Genomic DNA, 22,511 nt, shown 5'->3' with positions numbered 1-22,511 from the left:
CAGCCACGTTGTATGTTCCAAGATTAAAGTGAAGCACACCATAACAATCAGGTATGGCCATGTTTACATATTCCGAATAGAGAGTATTAGTCGCGAATTGCCGTTATAGTAATAATACTATGCCGTTCGTAGCCGAGCTTTCTGGGTGGTGTATTACATTGAGAAAATAGGTCACCTTTCATCATGGAACCGTTTCGGTAAGATTATTCCTCCCTCCCAAGTATCTAGCTAACAATCTCGACAATTCATTGTCATTAGCTTGCCGATATATCGTCCACGTCCTAGAACTGAGTGGCGGGTTCCTTCATTCCAGAAAGGCGTTTTAGATTATCCTTAGACGCCGCATGGATGGAACTACATGCTTATTGGCAAGCTTCTACTGCGGTCAGTGAACCTCAGGGTCCTACTATAGTTGGTAAACTGGAATGTATAGGATGCTAGTCCGCTTCTTGCACTAGTATCTAAGCACAAAATATTTCTTTTCATGGCCGATCCGGTCTGAGCTATATCTCTCTGCCTCATATTGCTCTGCAGTCCAGTTTTCTGTCTCCTTCTTTCGCCTGCGGTTCTCTAGCATATACAACCAGCGAATCGCCGCAAACCCAAGCAATCCGAATGACACGATGATCAAAACAGCGATCACGGAGATACGATACGATGGGGCATAGCTCTCTCTAAATATCTGCCCCGCAATGACTGCAGATAGATTGGTCAGCCCGAATAGACCCATCGTGACCGCACGCGTTGCATGATCGGGTGTGTTGTCCGTCAGCCATGCAGCAATGAGCGGGTTTGCCGTACCTGAGCCGATAAGGGCAACGTGTAGGAATCCGTAGCGAACCTTGTTACTTTTGCTGGCGATGAGAACGATATACCCAACGATCGAGATCAACATCGATAAAATGGCAAAGCCGGAGCGCTCGTGCAGGCGGTCCGAGAGCCAGACAATAGTCAGGAGGCCGACACCACCCCTAAGACTAATTAGCTAGGCGACCAGCGTTATTTCCCAGAGGGTCACGTACACCATGAATGGGGGGACAGTCATCAAATTCGCTTTAATTGATTCATAGCCCATACCCTTGACCATAAGTGGTAGGAAGATGGCGAAGCCATATGCAGGCGTAGTGGCACACAAATTGCACACAATGATAAGGATTTTCTTCCAGTCCTTCAAAGCCCTGATGATATCCTTCGTGGTGATGTGATGGGCCTGTTCCTCAGCATTAGCCCCCGTCATATCTTCATCCAGCCCTGCATCAGTAGCCATGCGCCGGACCGCATGTGCGCGCTCCTCTTCATTCAAAAACCACGCTTTTCTCAGTTTGTGCGGCAATATTGCCAGCGCCAGGACGGCGATAAATATAGTGACGCTTCCTTCAACGAGGAAAAGAAGTTGCCAGTCCTTCCACACCGATGACCGGATTTGGAAGCATCCATAAGCTATCAGACCAGCAAATGCCCCAGAGAACGCAAAGCTAAGCGCCATCATGCCCATCCGGAATCCAGCTTGGTATGCAGGATATAACGTGCCGATATAGTAGTATGCGGTCGGAACATATCCAGCTTCAAAAACGCCGAGAAGCAAGCGGAGGGCCATCATCTGTGCACGGTTTTTCATCACCGCCTGAGTGATCGTCACCACCCCCCAAGCTGCCATTATAAACGGCAGCCACCAACGAGGCCCGACAATCCTCCCGAGCATGACCGAAATGGGCATGCATGGAATGAAAGTAGCGGCATAGAGAGATACAGCGTTGGGCACGTCATTGTGCTTCAGATGTAAGTCCTGGCTGAAAGCTGCGCTTGGCCTGTTAGGATGCATTTTTCTCTGGGGTCACCGGGGGGTTTGAGGGCTGCAATGTTCGGCTTTCACGTACTATTCGTGGTAGCAGCGTTGCTTATGTTCGATTTGTCTACTGCTTGCAGCTAACCATATTCAGCAGTGATCTTATGTGGTATCGAAGTGCAGAGGCGGCGTGCCCGGGAGACCATACCAGAAAGCCAGCTGTTAAGACAGAGATAATAAAGCAGTCAAGCTTGAGGTTAAGCCGGCGATCCAATTTGATATCTTGAGGTGTCGATGCGTGATAGCCTTGTTGTTGTTTTTGAGATACCGGGTCAAATGAAATATCCTCAATTTGTTCATCGCAGACTTGCTGGATATCAGTGAGCTTCTTTTTGTTCAGTGCCATAGTGGAATCACAACGAGGGGGTAATCTAGCATTAGCTATTTTGCATTTTTATTTGAAAAATCATAACTTGTACCTCCTCGTGGTTTTTCACATCGGTGGATCGGCAGTGCTCAAGCCCCTTCCGCCAAGTAGAAGATATAATAGTATGACATTTTAGCCGAGCTCCGGCATCCAGCATCCGGTATCCTAGATCCGACATCCGTCAGTCAAGGACTATGTAAACCATGTATATTTACTACACACAAGATCACCCTTGTCCTTGATATATTCTCCTTTAGTGGAGAATGCCTGCTAGTGACGTGAATAGTGGAGGCTTGGCTTTGCGTATATAGGTAGTTAATTAGACAAGCTGGGATACACAAACATAGACATAAAAATGATAATTAGACCATTGTTTCACGAGAAAAAAGAGAATTTGAATTATTCAGCGTGTACGGTTCGACCTGTGGACATTTTCTAGAATCATAGTATATCAACATGACTGATGCTGGACCAGGAAATTAGCCCAATCTGTCAAAACACTTTTATCACCTGAAGTGTATTGGACCCCATTTATTGAGCCAGGCAGACGGTAGAGAAATCTATGGATCTTCCTTCCGATTGCTGGGAGGTCTTCGGGATTCTCATCCTTCCTTATAACACAGCAGTAAAGCACCGCCGCCCCGCCATCCCTTAGTTTGGCGACAATACATGGCTGTTCCTGCCAAGGACCTTGTACTAGCCTGCGTAGAATGTGTCCCTCTTCTGTCGAGTTGGGGAATGCCGTTCTTTCCACACTAGAGCATAGTTGGTGAGGACACCTCCAGAAGGAAAGTTCCTGACCATCTGCTACAGCCCAGAATGTCTCGAGAATTCGGGACTTGGTTCGATCCTCCACCCAGTTGTTGACACCCGCTATCTGTTTGAAGGCATGTAAATGCAGATGCAAGTCCTGAAACGCAGCCTGTGTCAACTCAAGGGCAGAGATATCCCGAAGTAATGCAATTGTTTGAGGAAGGAGTAGGGTCGGCGTTATACCATCCTCGCAGAATTGCTTCTTCTCCGTTTCGGTTAGAATACCGACTAGAAGCTCCATCGAGAGAATTGATGCGGTAATACATGATAGCTCCTGAGTCATTTGGCCGGTCATGACGTCAAAGAAAGGACGGAAAGAAAGACTAGCGAAATGTATCTCAGGATCACTGGATAGGCTATCATACGGCGTGTTGGTCCACGTGCTGTGTAAATGGTAGATTTGTTCTGCTCTTATAATGAGTGGACCATCTAGATTGAAAAGAGATAAAAGCTGCTGAGCTGCCTGATAAAAGTGACGCGTTCCTCCGATAGCCAACAATATTCGAGTAAGGCCCTTTTTCGACTCTGGCAGTGATATCGACCGAAACTGATATCGTACATCCGTTTCCGATCGTATATGAGCAATTTTAGACCATTTCAATTGGTCACTGCTAGCTCGTGTGGTTTCGCTGAGCTTTGTCCCACTAAGAGACTCTCCAATTTCATCCAGCTCATTGTTAGGTTGCCCCGTACGAGTCGCACCATGTGACTTTTCAGGGCGATCAAGTACTGGTGCTCCTAATTTCTCCATGATAGTTTTTTTGAAGATATTCTTAGCCCAATCGCATATCATATCGACTATAAGAAGGAGCTGCAGAGCGTAGTCATGTCTCAGGATTGATCCTCCCCATAGCTCGATGATTCGCTGCAAATATCCCAGTCATCAGTCGTAGTTTCGTTCATGTTGCACACACATATATATCATGGTTGTATGGACTTACTGAGCGCAATCCATCAGGAACAGCGGCATAAACTTTGCATTCATCTCCTTGGTTTGCCAGCAACCACACTATAGGACATGTCCTAAAACGACGCTTCAATGACAGGTCCCTTTGTATAGCCAGCAGAGAAATGGTTGCGAATGCTGATTGTCTCTCGATTGACTCGAATCCTACGCTATGCTTCTCTGCCTGGGACCCCAAAAGCAGAAAGGGGAATATTACCCTCTCGTTATCTTCAATCGCGGTAGCTTGAATATCCGGGAAACGAGATAATAGCAACTCAAATTGGGAGCTTTTCCGCAGCCCAAGAACAAGAGGAGTCGGTTGGTTAGAGAGGATCCTTCTGTCGCTATCCGGGCTAAACTCGTTCACAACGCGACAGTTTTGCTGGCTTGCAAATTGAAGAAGCAGAGCGGGCTATAACCTCGGTTAGCAACTATAAGAAAAAGGATATACTTATGGAAGAACCTCAATTCATACATAAAATCCCATTGCCTCTGATTCCGCACAATTGCAAACACTGTCTGAGGCGAGGGAATTGTGAAGCGGAGCGAGTAAGTCTGACATCCAGTAATCTTTGCCGCAGAGACAACTGGCAATCTCAGTCAGCATTATAGAATTGTGAGCAGTGAGACTATGCATGAAAGGTCTCTTACCATTCTCGTTTTCTATTAAAACGTTCGACAACTAGTCTCTGTATCGTTCCTCTCCACATGTCATCACTAGCCCAGGATCGACGCAAGCCATATGCTGTCTGAACAAGTCCCCTGACTGTAGCGCATATTTCGTCAACAGGTACCGGCGATCGAGCTGGATTTTCCAGTCCAGCGTGCTTGTAATTATCATATCGGATTTTGTCCGCTTCGCGAACCAGCTGAAAGAGCGACTGGTACTTCGCAGGCCACGTCTCCGGTAGGGTTGGCCCTTCCAGGCATATCCCGTATTTCCGAACCAAGTGGTACTGTTCCTGTCGGTCGCTAGTCGTGGACGCATCATGCAGAGCCATACTTCTGAATCGTTCATTTAGCTTGTGAGGGCATTGGAGAAACCCACTCTATGCGTAGTGATTGCAGACTCAGGGTGCTTTACCCCGCATGGCGGCGCTACGGACTCTTAAACGTTCTTCCGAGCCATTTATCTTAAGTGCACAGTTGCACTAAGTATACGCTGTCTTGGTAAGGTCCGCACGGGGAGGTCAGTAATGACATTGTTTCATTACAAGTATACAAGTAGGGAAGCACCAGCATATTGATATATGTAACAAGACCTCCAAATCAATATCAGACATATCTGCTGGGCATCCAAAGAAAAGAAACAAACCGAAAGGGCTATTCCATTAGAATCCAGAGAGTATCCTGAATCCGACACAGGGGGCGTTGCAAATCCCTGGGATGAAGTGTTATATCCCAGGTGGTCATGCGAGGATGTCGACTAATGGAAGGTGGTGAGGCGGTTGGGCGGATAGGGGTGGTCTAGGTATCCCACGCACGAGGTGACATCTGGGAAGCCTGCGTCGCACTCTACGGCCGCGAAGAGAACATCGCTGGCACCGGAATAACAGTGCAACGCTGCTGGGCATGCCGTTTGCATCGTTGGGGAAACGTGGATACGCCGCCAGTGGAGTGTGATCTGGTAAGGGTAAACGGCAATTAGCAGGACCAAGTTGCGCTTCATAATCTTGAGGAAGATCCCGTCGACGGCTCCCCGCCGTTCATGTAGTGTCAAGCGATAGCTGGCGGTGCTGGGGTCGCGATAGACAATCAATTGGGCCAGATCATCCTCCGCTGAAACATCCGTCAGCAATGAATTGAGGGGGAAAGAAAAATCGCTTCCAATCGACTTGATACCCCAATGAATTTCCCGTGTCTGATGCATCACCCGCTGACATGACTGGCCTGATCGGGGATCCGAACAAAAGACCGTACGAAGGCCACATTGTGTTTTACTGGTTTAGAACAATCTGCGGATTCACCCTCGAGTCAAGAAAGCTGAAAACTCATAGTGGGAGCTGATCTGCGTCCAGCTCGACCGAATTCCATTCACATTGGGCGCGGACTGTCGAGGCGAGATCCGACGGATCTTGCATCAGGGCATTTCGTCCGACTTCAGGATTTAGTATTGTGCCGGAGTCGCCAGCCATTCCGCCTCCAGGTCATTGCTGTGGAGCAGTCTACCAATATAGCCCAAGTGATGGTCGTACAGGATTTCCGTATGGCTGAAAGGATTGGCGGACAGGAGGTCCATGGCTTTCAGCTGGATGAGGGCCCGTATGCCGATGTCGCAGATTGAATCGCAAGGGAGTTCCTCAAATGATGGATGCCTCTGCTGATCTCTGTTTCGAATGTTGATGGGTTACCGGCCTGGTGCCTCGATGTCCATTCACAATATGCATTCTTGATCCTAATCCTAATTGAAGCCTTTTGAACATCGCCTGTCCCCGTCGCAGGAAGAATTCCGTGTCTTGTTTTGCATTATGTTCCCTGCTCCCCTCGGTTGCAGCCATTCGACTTGAGCAATCCAAGCTCATGTCGTAGTTATTGATGGTGCCAGGCCAGGGGTCGACGCACTGACTTTGTCGAGTTCGTGTGCACATTCAATCCAGTTGCCGACCTGTTGGGGCCCATCATGGGAGCACGGACGCGTGCTTCGCGCGACATATTGGAGAAGATTCGCATGATGATTGGGTTTGTGCAGACCCATAATTCGGCTTTCCGGGTCGATGATGCCAAGGATGGAGCGAGAATGAGGGTGGGAAGGGGAGAGAAAGAGAGAAACAGAGGTATAGAGAGAAAGAGAGGGAGGAAACAAGAGAGCGCCGTACGTTATTTTAGCTAGTGTCCTTGGATCGAGAGCTACGTATCTGGCCTAGTCGACGTTCGGCCTAGCGCGTTTGAAATCGACGATATTCTAGCCACATTCCTTGGTTGTTTGGGTTGAACCTCCGGGCCACGTGATGTTCTTGTCCCCGAGACTATTCGGACGAAGAAATGACGGCGAACCGGCATCAGAAAAATTCAAGAAAATTGTAAAATAAAGGTTCAAGGAGACTTTTAGATTTGTGGCACTGCTAAGATTCGTGGTATGGTCATTTCCGGTCTCCTAATCCAAGATTATTACACCTTTCCTGGAATTTCTTCATCTCGGTAAGAGATATATATATTCCCGCCTTACTCATAGACATATTACCCTCCTCCCTTGGGTAAAACACGCGCACCCACCATTGACAACAAGATCCCGGATGGTGTTTAACTGGAAGGATTTTAGAATTAAGGGAGCTACCATTGATTGGGACTAGAAGAACCATCGTGGAATTTGTTGCGTATTATTCCGGGCAAAATTTGGCGATTGTTCGGGTCTCCGTTTGCCAAGATCGTCGGGGCTATCAAGGACTTCACGGAAGCATAGGTTGGTGTACACGTTGATCAGGCTGAGCCAGGAAACTGGGACGAAATCCTACTATCTATACGGTGATACCACTGTTTCGCATTCGTTATAAGTGCCTTAGAATCGTAAAGCATTCTACTTATGAGATAGCAATGGCAATCTCGTTTCCATAGACACCTAAGAACCGTACAACACAAGGGTCTCTTCAAGATCCCCAATTCTGGCACTGAAGCTGACCATTGATCAATCTCCACACGCCATCTGCGTAGAAAGGGTTAGTGAGGTCGAACATATTGGACATTCCAATGAATCCTTACCTTGAGCGAAGGTCTTCCCAGCCGCCATCCTATCAATCCCGGGGATAACCGTCATGAGACCTTGGGTCACATTGTCACAAAAACATACGACGCGGAATTTCGCCCTGGAGATTGGGAAATATTTACAACCCCAGCAGCCACCTCTTTGCAGTCCGTACCCACTACAGTTGTCAATATCCGCTGTGCACCGCGAATGGACGGGAATGGTTATACTTCGGTTGTGCGATAAGTCTTTCACCCGCTGCATCCCAACCCAGACAGTTATCTAAGCGTAGCTCCGTCCTGCGTCGTCGACTGGGGGATCCACAGCTTGCCACTAGCCTTGCTGGAGGGGGTGGCTGTGGTTGGACGTCTGTCACATTGATTTCACTATGTTCTAGTGCAAATCTATCCTCAGGCCTGCCTGGTGCTGGTGGAATATTCTGTATGTTTCTCAACGGGAGTATCTGAATATTTTGACACTGGTCGTGTATGTCTCGTGTATACTGGCTCAGCGGTTTCTTTTGCCCACCTCCGTTTGGGGCATCTTGAGCGCCAACCCCCGGTTGCGTAGCGAATACTCCTGTAAACGACACAGATAGGCATAGAGCCACGATCACTGTAATTAGGGTATTAAACATGTTTGATCATGTCAGAGGCGATGAGTGGTGGGAAAGCCGGCGGTACGATGGTTTGATATGTTTATGTGTCGTTAGTTGCTGTTGCAAGACCTCGATTTACTGGTAAAGAAGGTCCAACGTCTTTTCTTCGTCGGCTATGGCATTGGGCCTTAGCATCAGGATCTGTAACATCAGGGTCTAAGCCCCAGAAAAGGGGGACAAAGAAAAATTGGCCGTGAGCAAAAGTAATGGACAGGGCAAACGGGACGAAGATGAGAGTGAAACCTTATACACAGCGCTACAAAGAGAAGCATATAAAAGTAGTACTAGACGCCCGGTCCGACTTCATACTGATTCATGCTAGCCATGGGCTATACCGGGCTCTCTTGTTAAGTGGAGTGCTAATTGGATCAGCGTTGCCTCGATGGTGAGGGTTTGGCATTTCCCGAAAAGTTACGATCACAACTGCCTATTTATGACAGGATCACTATTACTACCTCTCTTTTGAATAGCCTCATTGTTGCTTGGTACCAATTGTGCTATTGGGACCCCCGTGTCTTATGTAGGTGGCCAGGTAGACCTGTCCTAGGCTCTCTCAATATCAAAGCAATGGCGATGTAAACTGCTTCGATCAATATCTCGGCGGCATCCAACTGTGTGTCCTTGCCCTTCCATGCTACTAAATTAAGAGTCGATAAATTTGAGCTTTAGCCTTATAAATCAATATATTATGTAGAGTATTTCTATGTTATGGTATAAGGTTGCTTTCCTACGGAATACTCATTCTAGGGTCGTACTACTATTATTCGTTACCCACGTCCTGAGAAATGCTTTTGTACAAGCTGCCGCCGTCACAGCTGCATAATTCTGCCAGTGTTTATTCTTGTGGCTGTCGGCATAATCGCAAACGGCCTTAATAACAATGCACGGTAGATTATCCCAGACCCCTGCCCCTTCCATTTCAAAGGCAATGACCCCATCTCGTTTGACGAGGATATCTCGATCTACGCCGGAGCGAATCACACTATCCCCGGAAGCAATCAGTCCGTAGTGGACGCGGGGCGTGATGGTTCCATTCCCATCAAGGGCGACTTGGTGTCTAATGCGAGAGATGGTCATCTTCGGATCACAAACGAGCTCGTCGCAGGTCATGTGCAGGGCTTCCTGACATATTAAGTGATCTTTGTAATCCTCTATCACGTTAACGGAACAGACAGAACACGGTGTCCGGTGATGCTGGTGATGATATGTCGATTGGAATAGCTGGTCTTGTTCAATCCCCGGAGATTCTAGACTTTGGTCTGGCCACCTTTCTTGCAATTCGGTGAGATGAAGAATAAGTTCCTCTTGCAGTTGCACTTGGCTCCGTCGACCGCGAAGCTTGGCTAGGTGACCGCGGATGCGTGGACTGGGTCGACCTAAATTGTCTAGCAGAGTATCCTTCCGGATGAAGCTATGAGGGAGACGCCGGCCCAGATCATATTGAATGATTCCATCGCTGATCACGACATCGCCCAGGAGGATCTCCTCGTGGCTGGGAGTCTGAGGAGCTGCGCCGCATATTCCCACAACCAACGCTAATTCGATCTTCTTAAAGCTATTCCGCACATTCGACGCCACACTGGAGGCCGCGCCTTTCCCGATGCTGGGCATGTGTACAAGAACCACGGGGTGACGCCCGATCTTCCCCATAGTGTACGTGTTTGTATCTCCCTCGGCCTTGCCGTACTGCTCGCCGTCACCATCCCAGCAGCAATCGAATACGGCTTCGACAGCATCGGCTTCGTGGGGCAAGGCGCATATGATGGCAATCTTAAAGCCATCACGGTGGCTGGGACGAGCGAAGTCGCTTGATGTTGGTTTGGAAGACCGAGCCGACACACTACCAGTTGAAGAAGGCAGCAAAGTCGTTACTATTCCGGAAGGATCACTAGCCGGGCCTATATCCTCGTGTTCCACACCACTCGTAATAGCGACCGAGAAGGTAGATGCTGGATTGAGGGACTCTTTTGCGCCAAAGTGTAGAAGCACTTTGGCAACGGCGAAGTGCGAACTGGCGTAGGCTGCATCCAGGGCGCTGCCATACTTGAAATGGACTTCATTAATGATCGCCGTGGAACCGCGCAGCAGAAGTAACTGAACCACTGCAACATGACCTAGAGATGCTGCCAGATACAATGCACTGCGATTTTCTTCATCCCGGCTCGTCGAATCGGCACCTGCATCGAGAAATATCCCAACCATGCCTTCCTTGCCTACCACCGCGGCAGTATGAAGCGCTGTCGTGTATTGGCTTCCTCGGGCATTGATATTTGCTCCCTGCTGAACCAGATACGAGACGATTTTGACATGACCACGAAACGTTGCTGCGATCAAAGGCGTTCCCTGAATATTACTTAGAGCATTGATCTGCGCACCCTGCTCGGCTAGCAACTTCACGACTGCCAAATGGCCCTCAGAGGCGGCCAGCACAAGAGCTGTGGCCCCACGCGCATCACGCGCATTGATGGCTGCTCCAAGGCTTAGCAGTAGAGCTGCCATCTTTTTATAGCCCAAGGCCGCGGCAGTCGAGAGAGGACTGCTCTCAACCCCTGCGATGCCATTTGGATCTGCCCCCATCGCCAGTAGTCGCCTTACCTCTGCTGTCTTGTTCAAACGCACCGCCTGGATCATCATCTGACACAGAAGAACCTGTTGTGGAAGTCGGGTGCTATATGTGAGCGACTGAGGTTAGGATACGAGTGCTCGAGAACCGCCCTTACGAAACCGAGAGAACAGGAATCGACCGAGCGACTCGTGGAGCGATTTGGTGGTCGGTTTGATCGCGGCTTCCATCTTTGCAACCTCAGCTTTGATGGCGTCGACCTTGTTGATTTTGGCTCTCTGTAGCTCGAGTTTGCGTACTACTTCGACTATTGGCGCTTCGACCTGGTCGTAAATAAAGTTGGAACATTCAAAGAATGGGCATCCAAGCTCCCTCGCCAGGGCAAAGCCCTCCTGCGTGCTTATGGTCCGCTTTCCAACATCGTCGGTCTTGCTACCGACTATGCACGTCACCTCTGAGAGCGACACTGGGGGTGGTAGACCTGCCTTTTTCGTAACTTGCTCGCAAACTGCCCGGATCTGCTGCAGCCATCTCCTCACCCCTTCCCAACTCATGCTCGAGGTAACGCTATACATCACGATAAATGCTTCGCTTTGCTGGATCCACATTTCGCGAAACGCCGAGTATTCTTCCTGCCCGGCGGTGTCTAGAATTTCCACCACACATCGCCGGCCATCGACGAGGAGCTGCTTATGATACTTGTCTTCGACGGTTGGATCGTATATTCCGACGAAGGCTTGCGAGACCAGCTGGGGGGTTTAAGTGCTTCAGCATTAGTGACTCACCAGCCTCAACGAGTCCCACGCTGGAGCATACCTGGAGGGTGAAGGCAGTCTTGCCAACGGCACCGTCGCCAAGAACCACCACTTTATAGACAGGAGACTCCTCCGGCATGTCGTTCAGTGCATATGGAGCCCCTTCAGCAACTGATAATCATTCAGAATCGAGTGTCTGTGACACGCAGGTGAGGCTGTGATTATGATCATTATTACCCCACTTGCTTTGCTTACTACAGCAGGGCAACATCCTAGCCTCATTCTAGGTAGCCACTGCTATATTTAGCATCTAGTATGATACCTCCCCCGTATTCATCTTGATACGAGACCTGACACAGCGCACAGATGCCCATTCCGGCGGCCCGACCCGTACGAACCGTCATATTACTCACCCATACATACCAGGTCACATCTTGTTTCCTGTCATTCCAACACCTTGGCGTCATCTTGATAGAAAACACCGCGCGAAGAGCAGTGCGCCTTATAACTCCACACTCGCCCTTGGTCATTCTTCTGGTCGTATCACATTTCTCGATCCCAAGATACAACATGGTGAAACGGCTTTGAGTTGATATTTTTGTCTGTCGGTCACCCAAGAAGAAGAATGAATGGTACAATAGTACCTGTGAGATGGTTCTATAGGATAAAAACATTGAAAAGAAGACTAAAGGTTATACATCAAGGATAGCGATGTTTTACGAATAATTGAGTCCTTATTCACAAGGCCAAGAGCCCCGTCTCCTTACACTTGGTCATACAATTAACCGAGCTCATCAGTCCTGTCTATGCTTCATGGTTCCGAGCCCGAATCCAACTAGAGTAGAATATGTAAGTAGGTTTGAACATTGTAGTTACAAGAGCCTACACATATTACACTTTAATAGTCAAAGGACGGTTGGATCAAGTTGTGAAAATAGGATATATTAGGTATACCTTAGATACAACGTCTATTACAGGACAGGCTATCTTTCTGTGAAACACAGCTACCGCCACCAATCGAATGTCCGGGGGATATAAAGAGGTCCCCACTAATAGAAAGTATAATGGGGCTGAGATCCTTAATAAGAATCAGCAACAGTGAGAAATAACATTTACAGTGACCTGTATTACCACATTTATTGTAGAAGATGGGCCAAATTACAATCATACTTTGTGAATCGGACAGAATTGTGTAATTATCTTTAAAAATAAAGGTCCATAGTACTATTGTATGTCTGTATTCTCCATTTAGATTTGCCTTCTAGTAGCTGATGCCAGTGTTTCTTAATGGCATCTATATGCAATGGCGTTAAGAAAGGCGGTGCTACAGACAGCTATTTTTATCTAGTATACTCATCTCATTTATTATATGTACACTCAGTCAATTTACCCCCTAGTGTCTGCGAGCATTTCGTCAATATCGTAGTCCACTCTAGATTTGCTAAAGTTGGTATCTGAGCCGTTTTAGAAGAAGAAAAATCCTTTATTGAACCGAGTTCCACGCCCTGCAGATAGAATATTCGTGGCCGACTCCCAACAGTTTCATTGCCCTATCTCAAAGAGTCCACTGTGACATGTCCGGACGGATAGCTTCGTCGATTACCCAATCATACTCTCGTGGCACCTTTGCTAGATCCCAGGGAATCCACTGCGTATCACTCCAGACAGTATTCTGATCCGAGGGATCAGCGTCCTCGAAGTTCATGATGTAACTGCTCAAGGTGTACACAGGTCTTATGTTAGCTGGTTGTTCAGGGCAACAAAATAATTTCTAGCATATAATTGTAATCACTGCACTCACATCTTGCTGTTATCATCATCCCAGATGAGATTCTCGGTGGCTGACATGGCTGGCTTGAACCCAGCGCCAACGCAGTCCCTAGTGTCCAGGATAATATTGTTAGAAAATATTGAATGTCGAGGGAAAGGGGGCAAAGCTCACAACCACGCCTGCTTGAAGGCGACACGGACCATGTTTCTACCCTGTCTGTCCATACTCCAGAAGATCTCTTGGTTCAAATACTTTCCTGGGGGGCGTTGGATCAGGAGATAAAGGAGCAAACCGCCCGGAACTGGGCCCGTGTGATCCTGTTCATCTTTCTTCACGTGTAGCAGCTTTGGGGCGGAGCTACATGCATTTTCGGTAAGGACCTTGAGGGCTTCCAATTGGTATTCCCCAAAGTTAGGTATTTTCTGAGAGGCAAGACGGGCTCTTTCACTTGGAGATGTGTACTCCAGCCCATCGTACGTGATCCTTGTCGCGGATGAGGACTTATCATATGTAGGAAAGGGCAACGAGAACGTACTGCATGAAAACCTTGATTATCGCTTCACATGATGGATCGTTCAACTCATGGCAGCTGAAAGTTCCGTAGGCCGCCGCTACTCTCGGACGCAGATGATGTTCATAAGCTGTGTGCTGATGATACAGTTCAGCCAGCTTCTCGTCCAACACCCACGTACTCGAAATATTGTCGACACGTAGACCAATAGCCTTCGACTCCCAACCTACAAAGAACTCCCTTCCATTATCATCCATCTTGTAGTTCAGTATGGCGGAGAGGGATATCCTGCGGAGCATGGGTGTCGAACAAAAGACGCGGGTTAGACAGCGCGGGGGAGTCCAAAACTTATCATCACGACGTCAAGCTACCATGCATTCCAGTGGGTGACTAATACTCTAACATAATTATGTAAATTAGAGCATGCGCACGTATATGTCGCGGCGTGTTATGGGCGCGACGCAGAGTCTTGAGAGTGAATTGATTTCCCCTGTAGTAGGCAGTAAGCCAGGATACCAAAGTAAGTATGGAAACCCAAGCCAAAACCAATCTTCAAAATGCCAAGTGTAATTGCCCAGAGGGCCAAGCAGGCCATTAAAGAGACTCTTTGCCAGATCTTAATTTCGGCATACACAAGACTAAATCCCATGCTTTGCATCCCGAGACTTTCATCGGGCCATTAGTCCCTTGGGGCGACTTTGAGAAAAAGGCCAGGCAGAATCTTGTAGCGTTAAACCTTGGGAACGGGGGTCCAGTATTGGGCTTCAAAGCGAGCAAACAACCGACATTACTATCTAAGGAGCAATTCGTTGTCGGGGACGAGACTGGTGTACAAGCTCGATTTACTGAGAGGCTGTCACAAGCAATGACAGCCGTCCTCGCGGCGACTGGGTCAAAGACACGCTTCGGGGATTACAAGTCCACTGGTGACAGGCTCATAAAAGGAAAAGTACCGGATGTGGCCATTATGGATCTCAACAGTCTGCTGCATTTCGTAGGGGAATTAAAAACCCCATGGATAGATCAACATGATCTTGCAGCCGCATACCAAAACCACCGTCACCTGCGACGACTTTTTGGTATGTACAAACATAATTGAGATATAGATAGCGATATCACTAACTTAAATAACAAGGTAAAATTGTTGGATACATGGTTACGGCCAAGTTGAAGTATGGGTTTTTGTCCACGTATGACAGAAAAACTTTTTTTAAACAAGAGATAATAGGCGGGGAGTGGACAATAGCTTTCAGTAGACCCATAAGGAACGGCACTGAAGTGAAAGAGGTGGAAGATGGAAACTACAGGGGTAACGTCTCATTGAGAGAGTGTTTCCTATATCTAGTACATATGGCGGAAAGCAATCATATTGCGAACAACCAGCTCCCACATGAGCAGTGGTTTGAAGTTTAATGTAAAGACTCAGTCAGATGTTCAGTAGTTAGACACGAACATGTCAATAGAATCTTGATTGATTGATTCAGATTCACAAGTCGCTGGTTTTGACACATTCGTCTGACAATGTGATAGATACTATACTTCCGATATTCCCTTCCTATCCTAAACTGTATCCCTCCCTTGACCAGCTGATACCGCCGGCAGAAAATTTACTTAAGCGGAGAATAAATCGATATCAGATAAAGATTAACAACTTTACTGCTTCACTCTATCTTATAATAACGCTAAGAGTCTATAAACTGATCTAGATTCTAGAATTGGGACTTTTATTACAGCCTTTTTAAAAAATTCCGTTTCGAAAAGAAAGAGTTGAGTCACAGAGTATACAGATTACTCTAATTGTATAGAATATCCTACCCAATCAAAGATAGAAGTAGAAATTGACTGTAATCATTACTCGCTATTAGATATCATAACTTCAATTATAAGTCTTGACAAGTCACAAGTCTTAGTTCATGCCTGGCAAGCCAATCAAAAGAAATGCTGTACGGGTGGGGAATGCGTGGTATTTCCATATACCGAGCCACCGTACGTCAGATAGCCTTCGTCAGGTGCGCCAGACTGCGCCTTAATATCCACCTGGTCGCCGTAGGCAAAGACTGTCTGCATGCCCATTAACATGTGTTGAAGGACGTGGCAATGTACCATCCATACACCAGCATCCGTAACACGGATACGCCACGCTCTCCAGCCAGATGGTTGGAGAGCAGTCGTTTTCTTCCGGTACGCATACAACATAGTTGTGTCGCGAGATACCGGATGGGTATCCTTCAAACGGATCTCATTTTCTGTCAGATTGTACAACCCATCCCCACCACCGATGTCATAGAAATGTCGACCGTGTGCGTGAAATGGGTGGTTCTCAACACCACCGTTATTAACGGCACCTTGATTTTGCCAGACAATCTCCAGGACTTCCCCCAACTTGGCGGGGAAGAGACGGGTTTGATTGTCAAATCCAAAGCCGCTGGCAATCGCCCGCTTATACGAGGCGTCGAGGTCAAGTGTACCTTGATAGACATCGACTAGATATGGCGACTTGGGAAATGTCTCCACCCAGTCGTACCCGCTCTGAAGCCAGATGGTGCGATCACTGATATTCTGGTGAACATTGATAATGATGCGCCGGGTTACTTCCTCGGCAGTGGGGAAGTCCAGATTCGGATAGTACGGCTCTAACGCGTAGTCCAGCCAGCCATAAGTGATATTGGCTACGGGGAGGGGAGGCGTGACAGGGACAGTAACGAGGTCAGTCGTGGTGGAGGATGGGTACTCCAAGACTGCGAAGGTTGTCAGGACGGTTGGCCGGCCCAGGGTGGTGAGTTGGAAATAGAATTGTCGGGACTTCGCCTGTTGCAATTCGGCCTCGGTTTTTGTCTTCAGGAGCACGCTATACCGCTGGCCGCTAGCTATCTGCAAGTAACTGGTATTAAAAGGCTTAGTATAGTGGCCATCCGCTTCGATAATCTCCAGCACGTCATGGCTCTCTATGGACAACGAGACAAACGACAAAGCTGTTGCCCCGATAAATCGCAGACGGTATGTCTTCCCGGGTTCGACACTGATAGCGGCCAGCTTGCAGGACCCTGTAGCATTAGTGGCCAATCGGCCTTGACCGTTCACCAAGACAGCGCTAGTCTCTCCACTCCATGTGAAGTTGGTAGAGATAAGGCCATTTTCGATTTCTTCGTCCGTCTTAGTAAAGAAGTCTGACAGAGCAATGACGCGTTCTTCGTCGTACTCGTATGGTGATGGCTGGGCCGATTCTACAATAAGCGCACCCCAGGCAGTGACGGCCTGGAAGCCAATATGCGAATGGTAGAAATACGTGCCGGCATACCCCACCTCAGGGCGGACTTCATAGTCAAAGAAGTGGCCCGGGGGAATAGGCCATTGACTAGCCATGGGAGTACCGTCGGAAAAGGGCGCCGTAAATGCAGAAAGACCATGCCAATGCTGTGATCGTTGTGAATATAACTTTATTTTTCAGTGGAAAGGAACCAGTTCCGTACCATTGTAACATTCAAATCCTCCATGTCGTTATAGACACGAATCCAGTTCACCTTGCCTTCTTGGATATGTAACTGGGGGCCTGGAAGCGATCCATTTATCACGACTGAATATCGGTCCATGCATGCCTGGTTATAATCTTGAGCAGTCACTCGAAGGATATGGTCGGGCTGAAAGGAGTCATCATGTAAAACAAGGTGTCCTTGAGTCGCTGTCGCAAACCCTAGAATGAGGCAGAGTGTATGCAATGTGCCTCGCAGCCTTGGAGACAAGAGCCCCATTATCAAAGTCGTTGAAGATAGATCCAGCTATGAACATGAAAGAAAAAAAAAAAATAAAAATCCAACGGGAAGGGAAAAACTTTCTAAGCTACTATTTATAAAGACTAACATTATCGATGCGGCTGTGCCCAAAAACTCCCATTTGGCTAGGGGTTATTTTAAGGAGCGCAGATCATACTAAGGTCAGTGCTTTGGGCAACGCCAACACAGCGCAGAGATATGACTGGGATATCCCTAATTTAAGGCCTTCCAAGTACGATGTGGGGCTCAGCTGGAACGTCGACTGGCCATGGCTTGCCCGAGGGCTGGGGATCGCTGGCGAGTATCCCTAGATTGTTCCAGTGAGCTCTTGGCATTTGTTAAGCGTTTCCTGCATTCCTAAAAGTATTGGTAATACAATACTACCATACCCGCATGTTCACGCGTTAACGCGATCTTCTATCTCTGTAAAAAGAATATAACCCTCCACCTAAGTCAGTCTACAATGGATCTGTTGGTATATCCATAGACTAGCTATATCATCATGCTTTGGTCAGATGATGGATGCAAAGCGGTGTTCTTTGAAGTTGGTGCCTGTGCAAGGATGGGCTATCATCCATGCAACTCATGCTTGAAGATATTGCTACTCTAGTACTCAGATAGCTCGATGTCCTGATCGATCTCTCACTTCGCATGATTTAGAGATTGTTATCTTGCTTCATAAGCAGCAGATACTCTATTAGTCCGACAACACCCTTGCTTTAGGTACCGACATCGTTACAGAGAATTACCGGGAATAAACATCCTCCGGATTCCTTCCTATCTGGCTCTATAGATGAGAAACCGATGTCTGTTTCTCGTCAAATACACAACTTCTGATAGGTAGGTCAGAGCACAATGCTGAATATGGCTCGTATCACACCTAAGGAAATGCTAGTGGTAGACAACGAGACACATTGACGCTTAGGAGCTACAGTGGGAGAGAAGAATCAATGGATATTGATAGGACCTAACATCGCCATCATCTATCTAGCTACGTGAACTCTCATAATTACTTTGCTGACTTGGTTACCAGACAAGTGATGTCCTTTATGTACGGATTCTGATATGTCATCAAGCAGTTCTGGGATATATAGAAGCCGCTAGCTATTCTGACTCCAGTTATTCTCTAAGTAAAGTTAATATTGGTCATGCTTGAAGTATACACTGGAACTAATGCATAACGGTTGACTAAATGATTTGACTCGCTATTTGGAAAACCAGTTAAAGTTATATGATGCTTTAGGTTCTTGTTAAGCCGCTCACAGCTTATACACTCTGCCCTCAAACGGTTGAAATACAGCCCCAGAATGGTCGTCATGGGTGTGCACAAGCAAATCGGCATTCTCGGGAGTGGCCACTGGTGGCTTGGCTGCCCCAGTGGACAAGTTAATAAACACGACCATCTTATTGGACTCACTCGTCTTTTGGTATACCAGGAAACTCTCGCTCTCCCAATCGAGAAACTCGAATTCACCGTACACGAATGAATCTTTCTGTTCCTTACGTAGACGTAGCATCCTCACCCAGAAGTTGTATACGCTATTCGGGTCGTCCTTTTGGTCCGCAAGGTTGATGTCGAGGTTGGCTCGCGAAGTCCAGGTAGTTTTGTTGACGGAAAACCCGTTTCCACTACTATCCCAGTTGAAGGGCGTACGCGCATTGTCTCGTGCCAACAGGGCAAGGTTCGCGAGAGCCTCACTGGAACTGACTCTGTGCTGAGTTGCATTGTTGTAGTAGGCGATGGAGTTGAGGTCTCGGTAGTCGGAGATGGTCCATGTGTCCGGTACATTGACCATGCCAATTTCTTGACCCTGGTAGACAAACAGGGTGCCAGAAAGTGTCGTCAGAAGGACAGAAAGTGCCTTTCCGCTTTGGACACGGAATTTGGGTGCGTCATTTGCGAATCGGCTGATCGACCGCGGGAGATCGTGGTTCTCAAGATATACCGAGTTCCAGCCGTCACCCACAGAGGAACTACCGCTCCATTGTGTGAAGTTAATTGCCTCTCGCCAACCTGTGAAGTTCCACCCGACGAATTCGTACCCCTCACGGCCGATGTCGCACATGTTGGTTAGGAAGATGGTGTTCACTTCGCGGCGGGATGCGCTTACGTAGTCTTGGACGATGCTCATGTTATCTGTCATGCCGTACTCGCCGACAGTGAATGTGTCGTAGTGGGAGAGAACTGCGCGGTTCATCTCCTGGAGGTATTCGTGCTCATGTGGTCCGTTGTTGTAGTACAGGTCTCTGGCATCGTGGAAGTTGCTGTCGCTGGCAGGCACATCGGGCAACCCGGGCGCCTTGCTGAAGATAGAGAACGCATCCATGCGGAATCCATCGATGCCCATGTCGAGCCAGTACTTCAAGGCATTTTGGAAAATTGCCCGTCTAACGTCGGGGTTGTCCCAGTTCAAGTCCGGTTGATAGGGATTGAAGATGTTGAGGTAGTATTCCCCGGTTTGTGCGTCATACTTCCATGCACTGCCATTATTGTTGCCGGCCCAGTTGTTGGGCGGGTACATGGATCCGTTTATATACTGTGGTTGCCTCCAGAAGTACCAATCCCGTTTGGGGTTTGTCTTAGAGCTGGCGGACTCCTTGAACCATTTGTGCTTGTCGCTGGTGTGGTTGATGACAAGGTCAAAGATGCACCGCATTCCGCGTTTGTGAACTTCACTGATGAATGTCTTGATATCCTCAAGGCTGCCACCAAAAAGCTGGTTGACTGAGTCGTAGTCACTGATATCGTAGCCCATATCCTTCATGGGGGAATTCTGAAACGGAGAAAGCCAGACGATGTCTGCACCGAGTGATTGGATGTGATCGAGGTTGTTGATAATGCCCTTGATGTCGCCCCATCCGATGGCTGTTTCTGTTCGGCTTTCCTTAAAACTGGCGGGATAAACCTGGTACACAACACCCTCCTTCCACCAGGCGGAAGGCGGTGATTGCCAGGCAGTAGCCAGGGTTGCACCCAGGATCAGTAGAGTACACTGAAGAAGAACCATCTTTCAACCTGATATATATGTCTGCGGATGTTGGTTTCCTTGAAAGGCCTGCATCCTGACTACCTCAGGGATCTCTCCAGAGCTCCTCTTTTATATTTATCTGGGGTAATCCATATAGGATCCTCTATCTTTCATCATTTTGGGTGTAATGCCGCTTGCAACTTCAACGATAAAACTCCGAGACCCACCCAGCTACCGATATTACCCCGAGCCCCCACCTATCTACCGCAAGTATGAATTACCCCGTGGGTCTAGCTCTCTGGTAGGACCTCTCGTGTACAATGCGCAATACATTTCTCCAGGACGATCATCAGGATACAATTGGGCGTTGACTCCGGTGCCAGCTGTAGAGGCAACAGGACCGGCAAAACCTTCCATCGGTATGGAAATGGAGCTTCCCAAATGCAATCGGACGCGACCTTCATAGGAGGCAAACAGGATTTGTTGAGGAATTAAAGTTGTGGCTGCTCCCACTCAAGCATGTCTTGCTAGATGTTGGGGCTGTTATGGTGGAGGGCTGTTATGGTGGATCTTTTCTCCAAAGAATCCACAAAGCATTGACAACCCCGCTTGTATGTGGCTCTTGAGCACCAAACCAGCTTGGTTAACATTAAAACCTTTTCTTTGGCTTCCATTATGATGTCTTCTCCCGGGAGTTCTATGTCTTCTCTTTTCCACCCCGCATCGACTTATTGGAAATACCTAACTGCTCCTCTTAACAATCCATGCCATCTACTACATAGGTCGTCATTAGGCCTTCTAGCAAGATTTTCATACATATATATAGTCCAATTGTAGAAACGTGGTGTTACAACTAGACATTAAAAGGATTTCAAGAAAAGGATGAATGAACTGGAAAATCCTACAACCTCTACACAAGGACCAGTCCAGTGGAAGGCCAACATTAGGGCAGTGCATCTCAGCCATCTTTGGACAAATTCGACTGTCGAAGAGGAATACCGGATGTCTAGCAAACAGCATTAGCTGATTTTGTAAATGTTCTTGTTGCTGTTGCTACAAAACGATATTCTTCCCAGCAACCAACCTTCCTAGATCCTGACTCGCCACATGGTTACACCGATGAGCGGGCTGGGAGAGATTGACAACTCTGCAAACACATCTGGATAGAAATACAATACGTAAGGTCCATTGTGTAAGTCGTACCATAAATTAATGTGCAAATTAACAGTCACCTTATGATTGTAGAGTCGAGGAAGTTACCGATGTAGCGGCACTCATCTCCATGGTGGGGATTCGGTGTCACCTTATACTGAATTCAATTCTTGCAGGGCCGTATCCACAATTCCACGTTGTGTTAGGGTTTGACAAGTAGTCAGGTTGCGCAATGCTGGTGATGTAAATTTCTGCATGCCCGTTGTACGTTAGTCCCGTAAGTAAGTAAAAATGGGCCAATTCGCGTTCTGTACATTGCACAGGGGTTTCAGAAAGCGTGGTATCAAGAAATTCTCGACTCCACTAGGTAGATGGGTTGATGCAGTACATCTAGTATTTCTTGATGGTATAAGGATGTCGTTGAAAAGGTTAACCATGGGAATGGGAAGCTGGATTATCTAAGTGGCAGTCGGTAAACAAGGGTGTGAAGGGAGCCTCTTAGGCTTTAATGCAATTAAATATATTTGATACGACCGGATATGTTCGATTCTGTTACAGCAGTTATTGACCTAGACTCCTCACTCCATGGGGTTTAGATAACTTGCAACCCGCGACCGAGATACCCTGTATAGAGCGAAACTGTGTAATCAATAAGAAGAGCCATCTCACTACGTCATCTGGATAAGGTGTGTTTTGTCTATTGGAAGACCT

At 47.7% G+C, this 22,511-nt stretch overlaps 8 protein-coding genes across 8 annotated transcripts; all 8 read right to left on the bottom strand.

Annotated features, from left to right (window-relative positions):
• Positions 1-454: 454 nt before the first annotated feature.
• Positions 455-2,237, bottom strand: BDV27DRAFT_165473 (major facilitator superfamily domain-containing protein; the record flags this gene model as incomplete). The annotated part of the gene is made up of 4 exons (XM_032073948.1): positions 1,995-2,237; positions 1,878-1,926; positions 1,023-1,797; positions 455-971 (listed from the first exon to the last, which is right to left on the bottom strand). Exons 1-4 carry the CDS (start codon positions 2,190-2,192, stop codon positions 455-457), a joined length of 1,539 nt encoding a protein of 512 aa, XP_031926503.1. The 5' UTR covers positions 2,193-2,237.
• Positions 2,238-2,664: 427 nt separating this feature from the next.
• Positions 2,665-4,973, bottom strand: BDV27DRAFT_158820 (uncharacterized protein; the record flags this gene model as incomplete). The annotated part of the gene is made up of 4 exons (XM_032072772.1): positions 2,665-3,891; positions 3,968-4,384; positions 4,448-4,559; positions 4,624-4,973. The coding sequence occupies 4 exons, from the start codon at positions 4,971-4,973 to the stop codon at positions 2,665-2,667; spliced, it is 2,106 nt and encodes a 701-aa protein (XP_031926502.1).
• Positions 4,974-5,205: 232 nt separating this feature from the next.
• On the bottom strand, positions 5,206-5,985 carry BDV27DRAFT_7219 (uncharacterized protein). The gene has a single exon (XM_032077406.1). It carries the CDS (start codon positions 5,840-5,842, stop codon positions 5,399-5,401), a length of 444 nt encoding a protein of 147 aa, XP_031926501.1. The 5' UTR covers positions 5,843-5,985; the 3' UTR covers positions 5,206-5,398.
• A 1,681-nt stretch (positions 5,986-7,666) lies between these two features.
• On the bottom strand, positions 7,667-8,329 carry BDV27DRAFT_7215 (uncharacterized protein). The gene has a single exon (XM_032077405.1). The coding sequence runs from the start codon at positions 8,286-8,288 to the stop codon at positions 7,839-7,841; it is 450 nt and encodes a 149-aa protein (XP_031926500.1). The 5' UTR covers positions 8,289-8,329; the 3' UTR covers positions 7,667-7,838.
• Positions 8,330-9,047: 718 nt separating this feature from the next.
• On the bottom strand, positions 9,048-11,766 carry BDV27DRAFT_158818 (uncharacterized protein; the record flags this gene model as incomplete). The annotated part of the gene is made up of 3 exons (XM_032072771.1): positions 9,048-10,977; positions 11,044-11,621; positions 11,689-11,766. The coding sequence occupies 3 exons, from the start codon at positions 11,764-11,766 to the stop codon at positions 9,048-9,050; spliced, it is 2,586 nt and encodes an 861-aa protein (XP_031926499.1).
• A 1,658-nt stretch (positions 11,767-13,424) lies between these two features.
• Positions 13,425-14,166, bottom strand: BDV27DRAFT_146134 (uncharacterized protein; the record flags this gene model as incomplete). Its single annotated transcript, XM_032070524.1, has 3 exons — positions 13,425-13,506; positions 13,570-13,755; positions 13,934-14,166. The coding sequence occupies 3 exons, from the start codon at positions 14,164-14,166 to the stop codon at positions 13,425-13,427; spliced, it is 501 nt and encodes a 166-aa protein (XP_031926498.1).
• Positions 14,167-15,736: 1,570 nt separating this feature from the next.
• BDV27DRAFT_129922 (Cupredoxin) lies at positions 15,737-17,699 on the bottom strand. The gene is made up of 2 exons (XM_032067317.1): positions 17,380-17,699; positions 15,737-17,323 (listed from the first exon to the last, which is right to left on the bottom strand). Exons 1-2 carry the CDS (start codon positions 17,656-17,658, stop codon positions 15,839-15,841), a joined length of 1,764 nt encoding a protein of 587 aa, XP_031926497.1. The 5' UTR covers positions 17,659-17,699; the 3' UTR covers positions 15,737-15,838.
• A 1,239-nt stretch (positions 17,700-18,938) lies between these two features.
• On the bottom strand, positions 18,939-20,687 carry BDV27DRAFT_165472 (alpha-glucosidase; the record flags this gene model as incomplete). The annotated part of the gene is made up of 1 exon (XM_032073947.1): positions 18,939-20,687. The coding sequence occupies one exon, from the start codon at positions 20,685-20,687 to the stop codon at positions 18,939-18,941; it is 1,749 nt and encodes a 582-aa protein (XP_031926496.1).
• Between the last annotated feature and the right edge of the window lie 1,824 nt (positions 20,688-22,511).

This window comes from Aspergillus caelatus (assembly GCF_009193585.1).
Source record: "Aspergillus caelatus strain CBS 763.97 unplaced genomic scaffold BDV27scaffold_114, whole genome shotgun sequence".
In the NCBI taxonomy this organism is placed as follows: domain Eukaryota; kingdom Fungi; phylum Ascomycota; class Eurotiomycetes; order Eurotiales; family Aspergillaceae; genus Aspergillus; species Aspergillus caelatus.
Note: the sequence above shows the minus strand (reverse complement) of the source record. Positions and strands in the feature narration are given on the sequence as shown.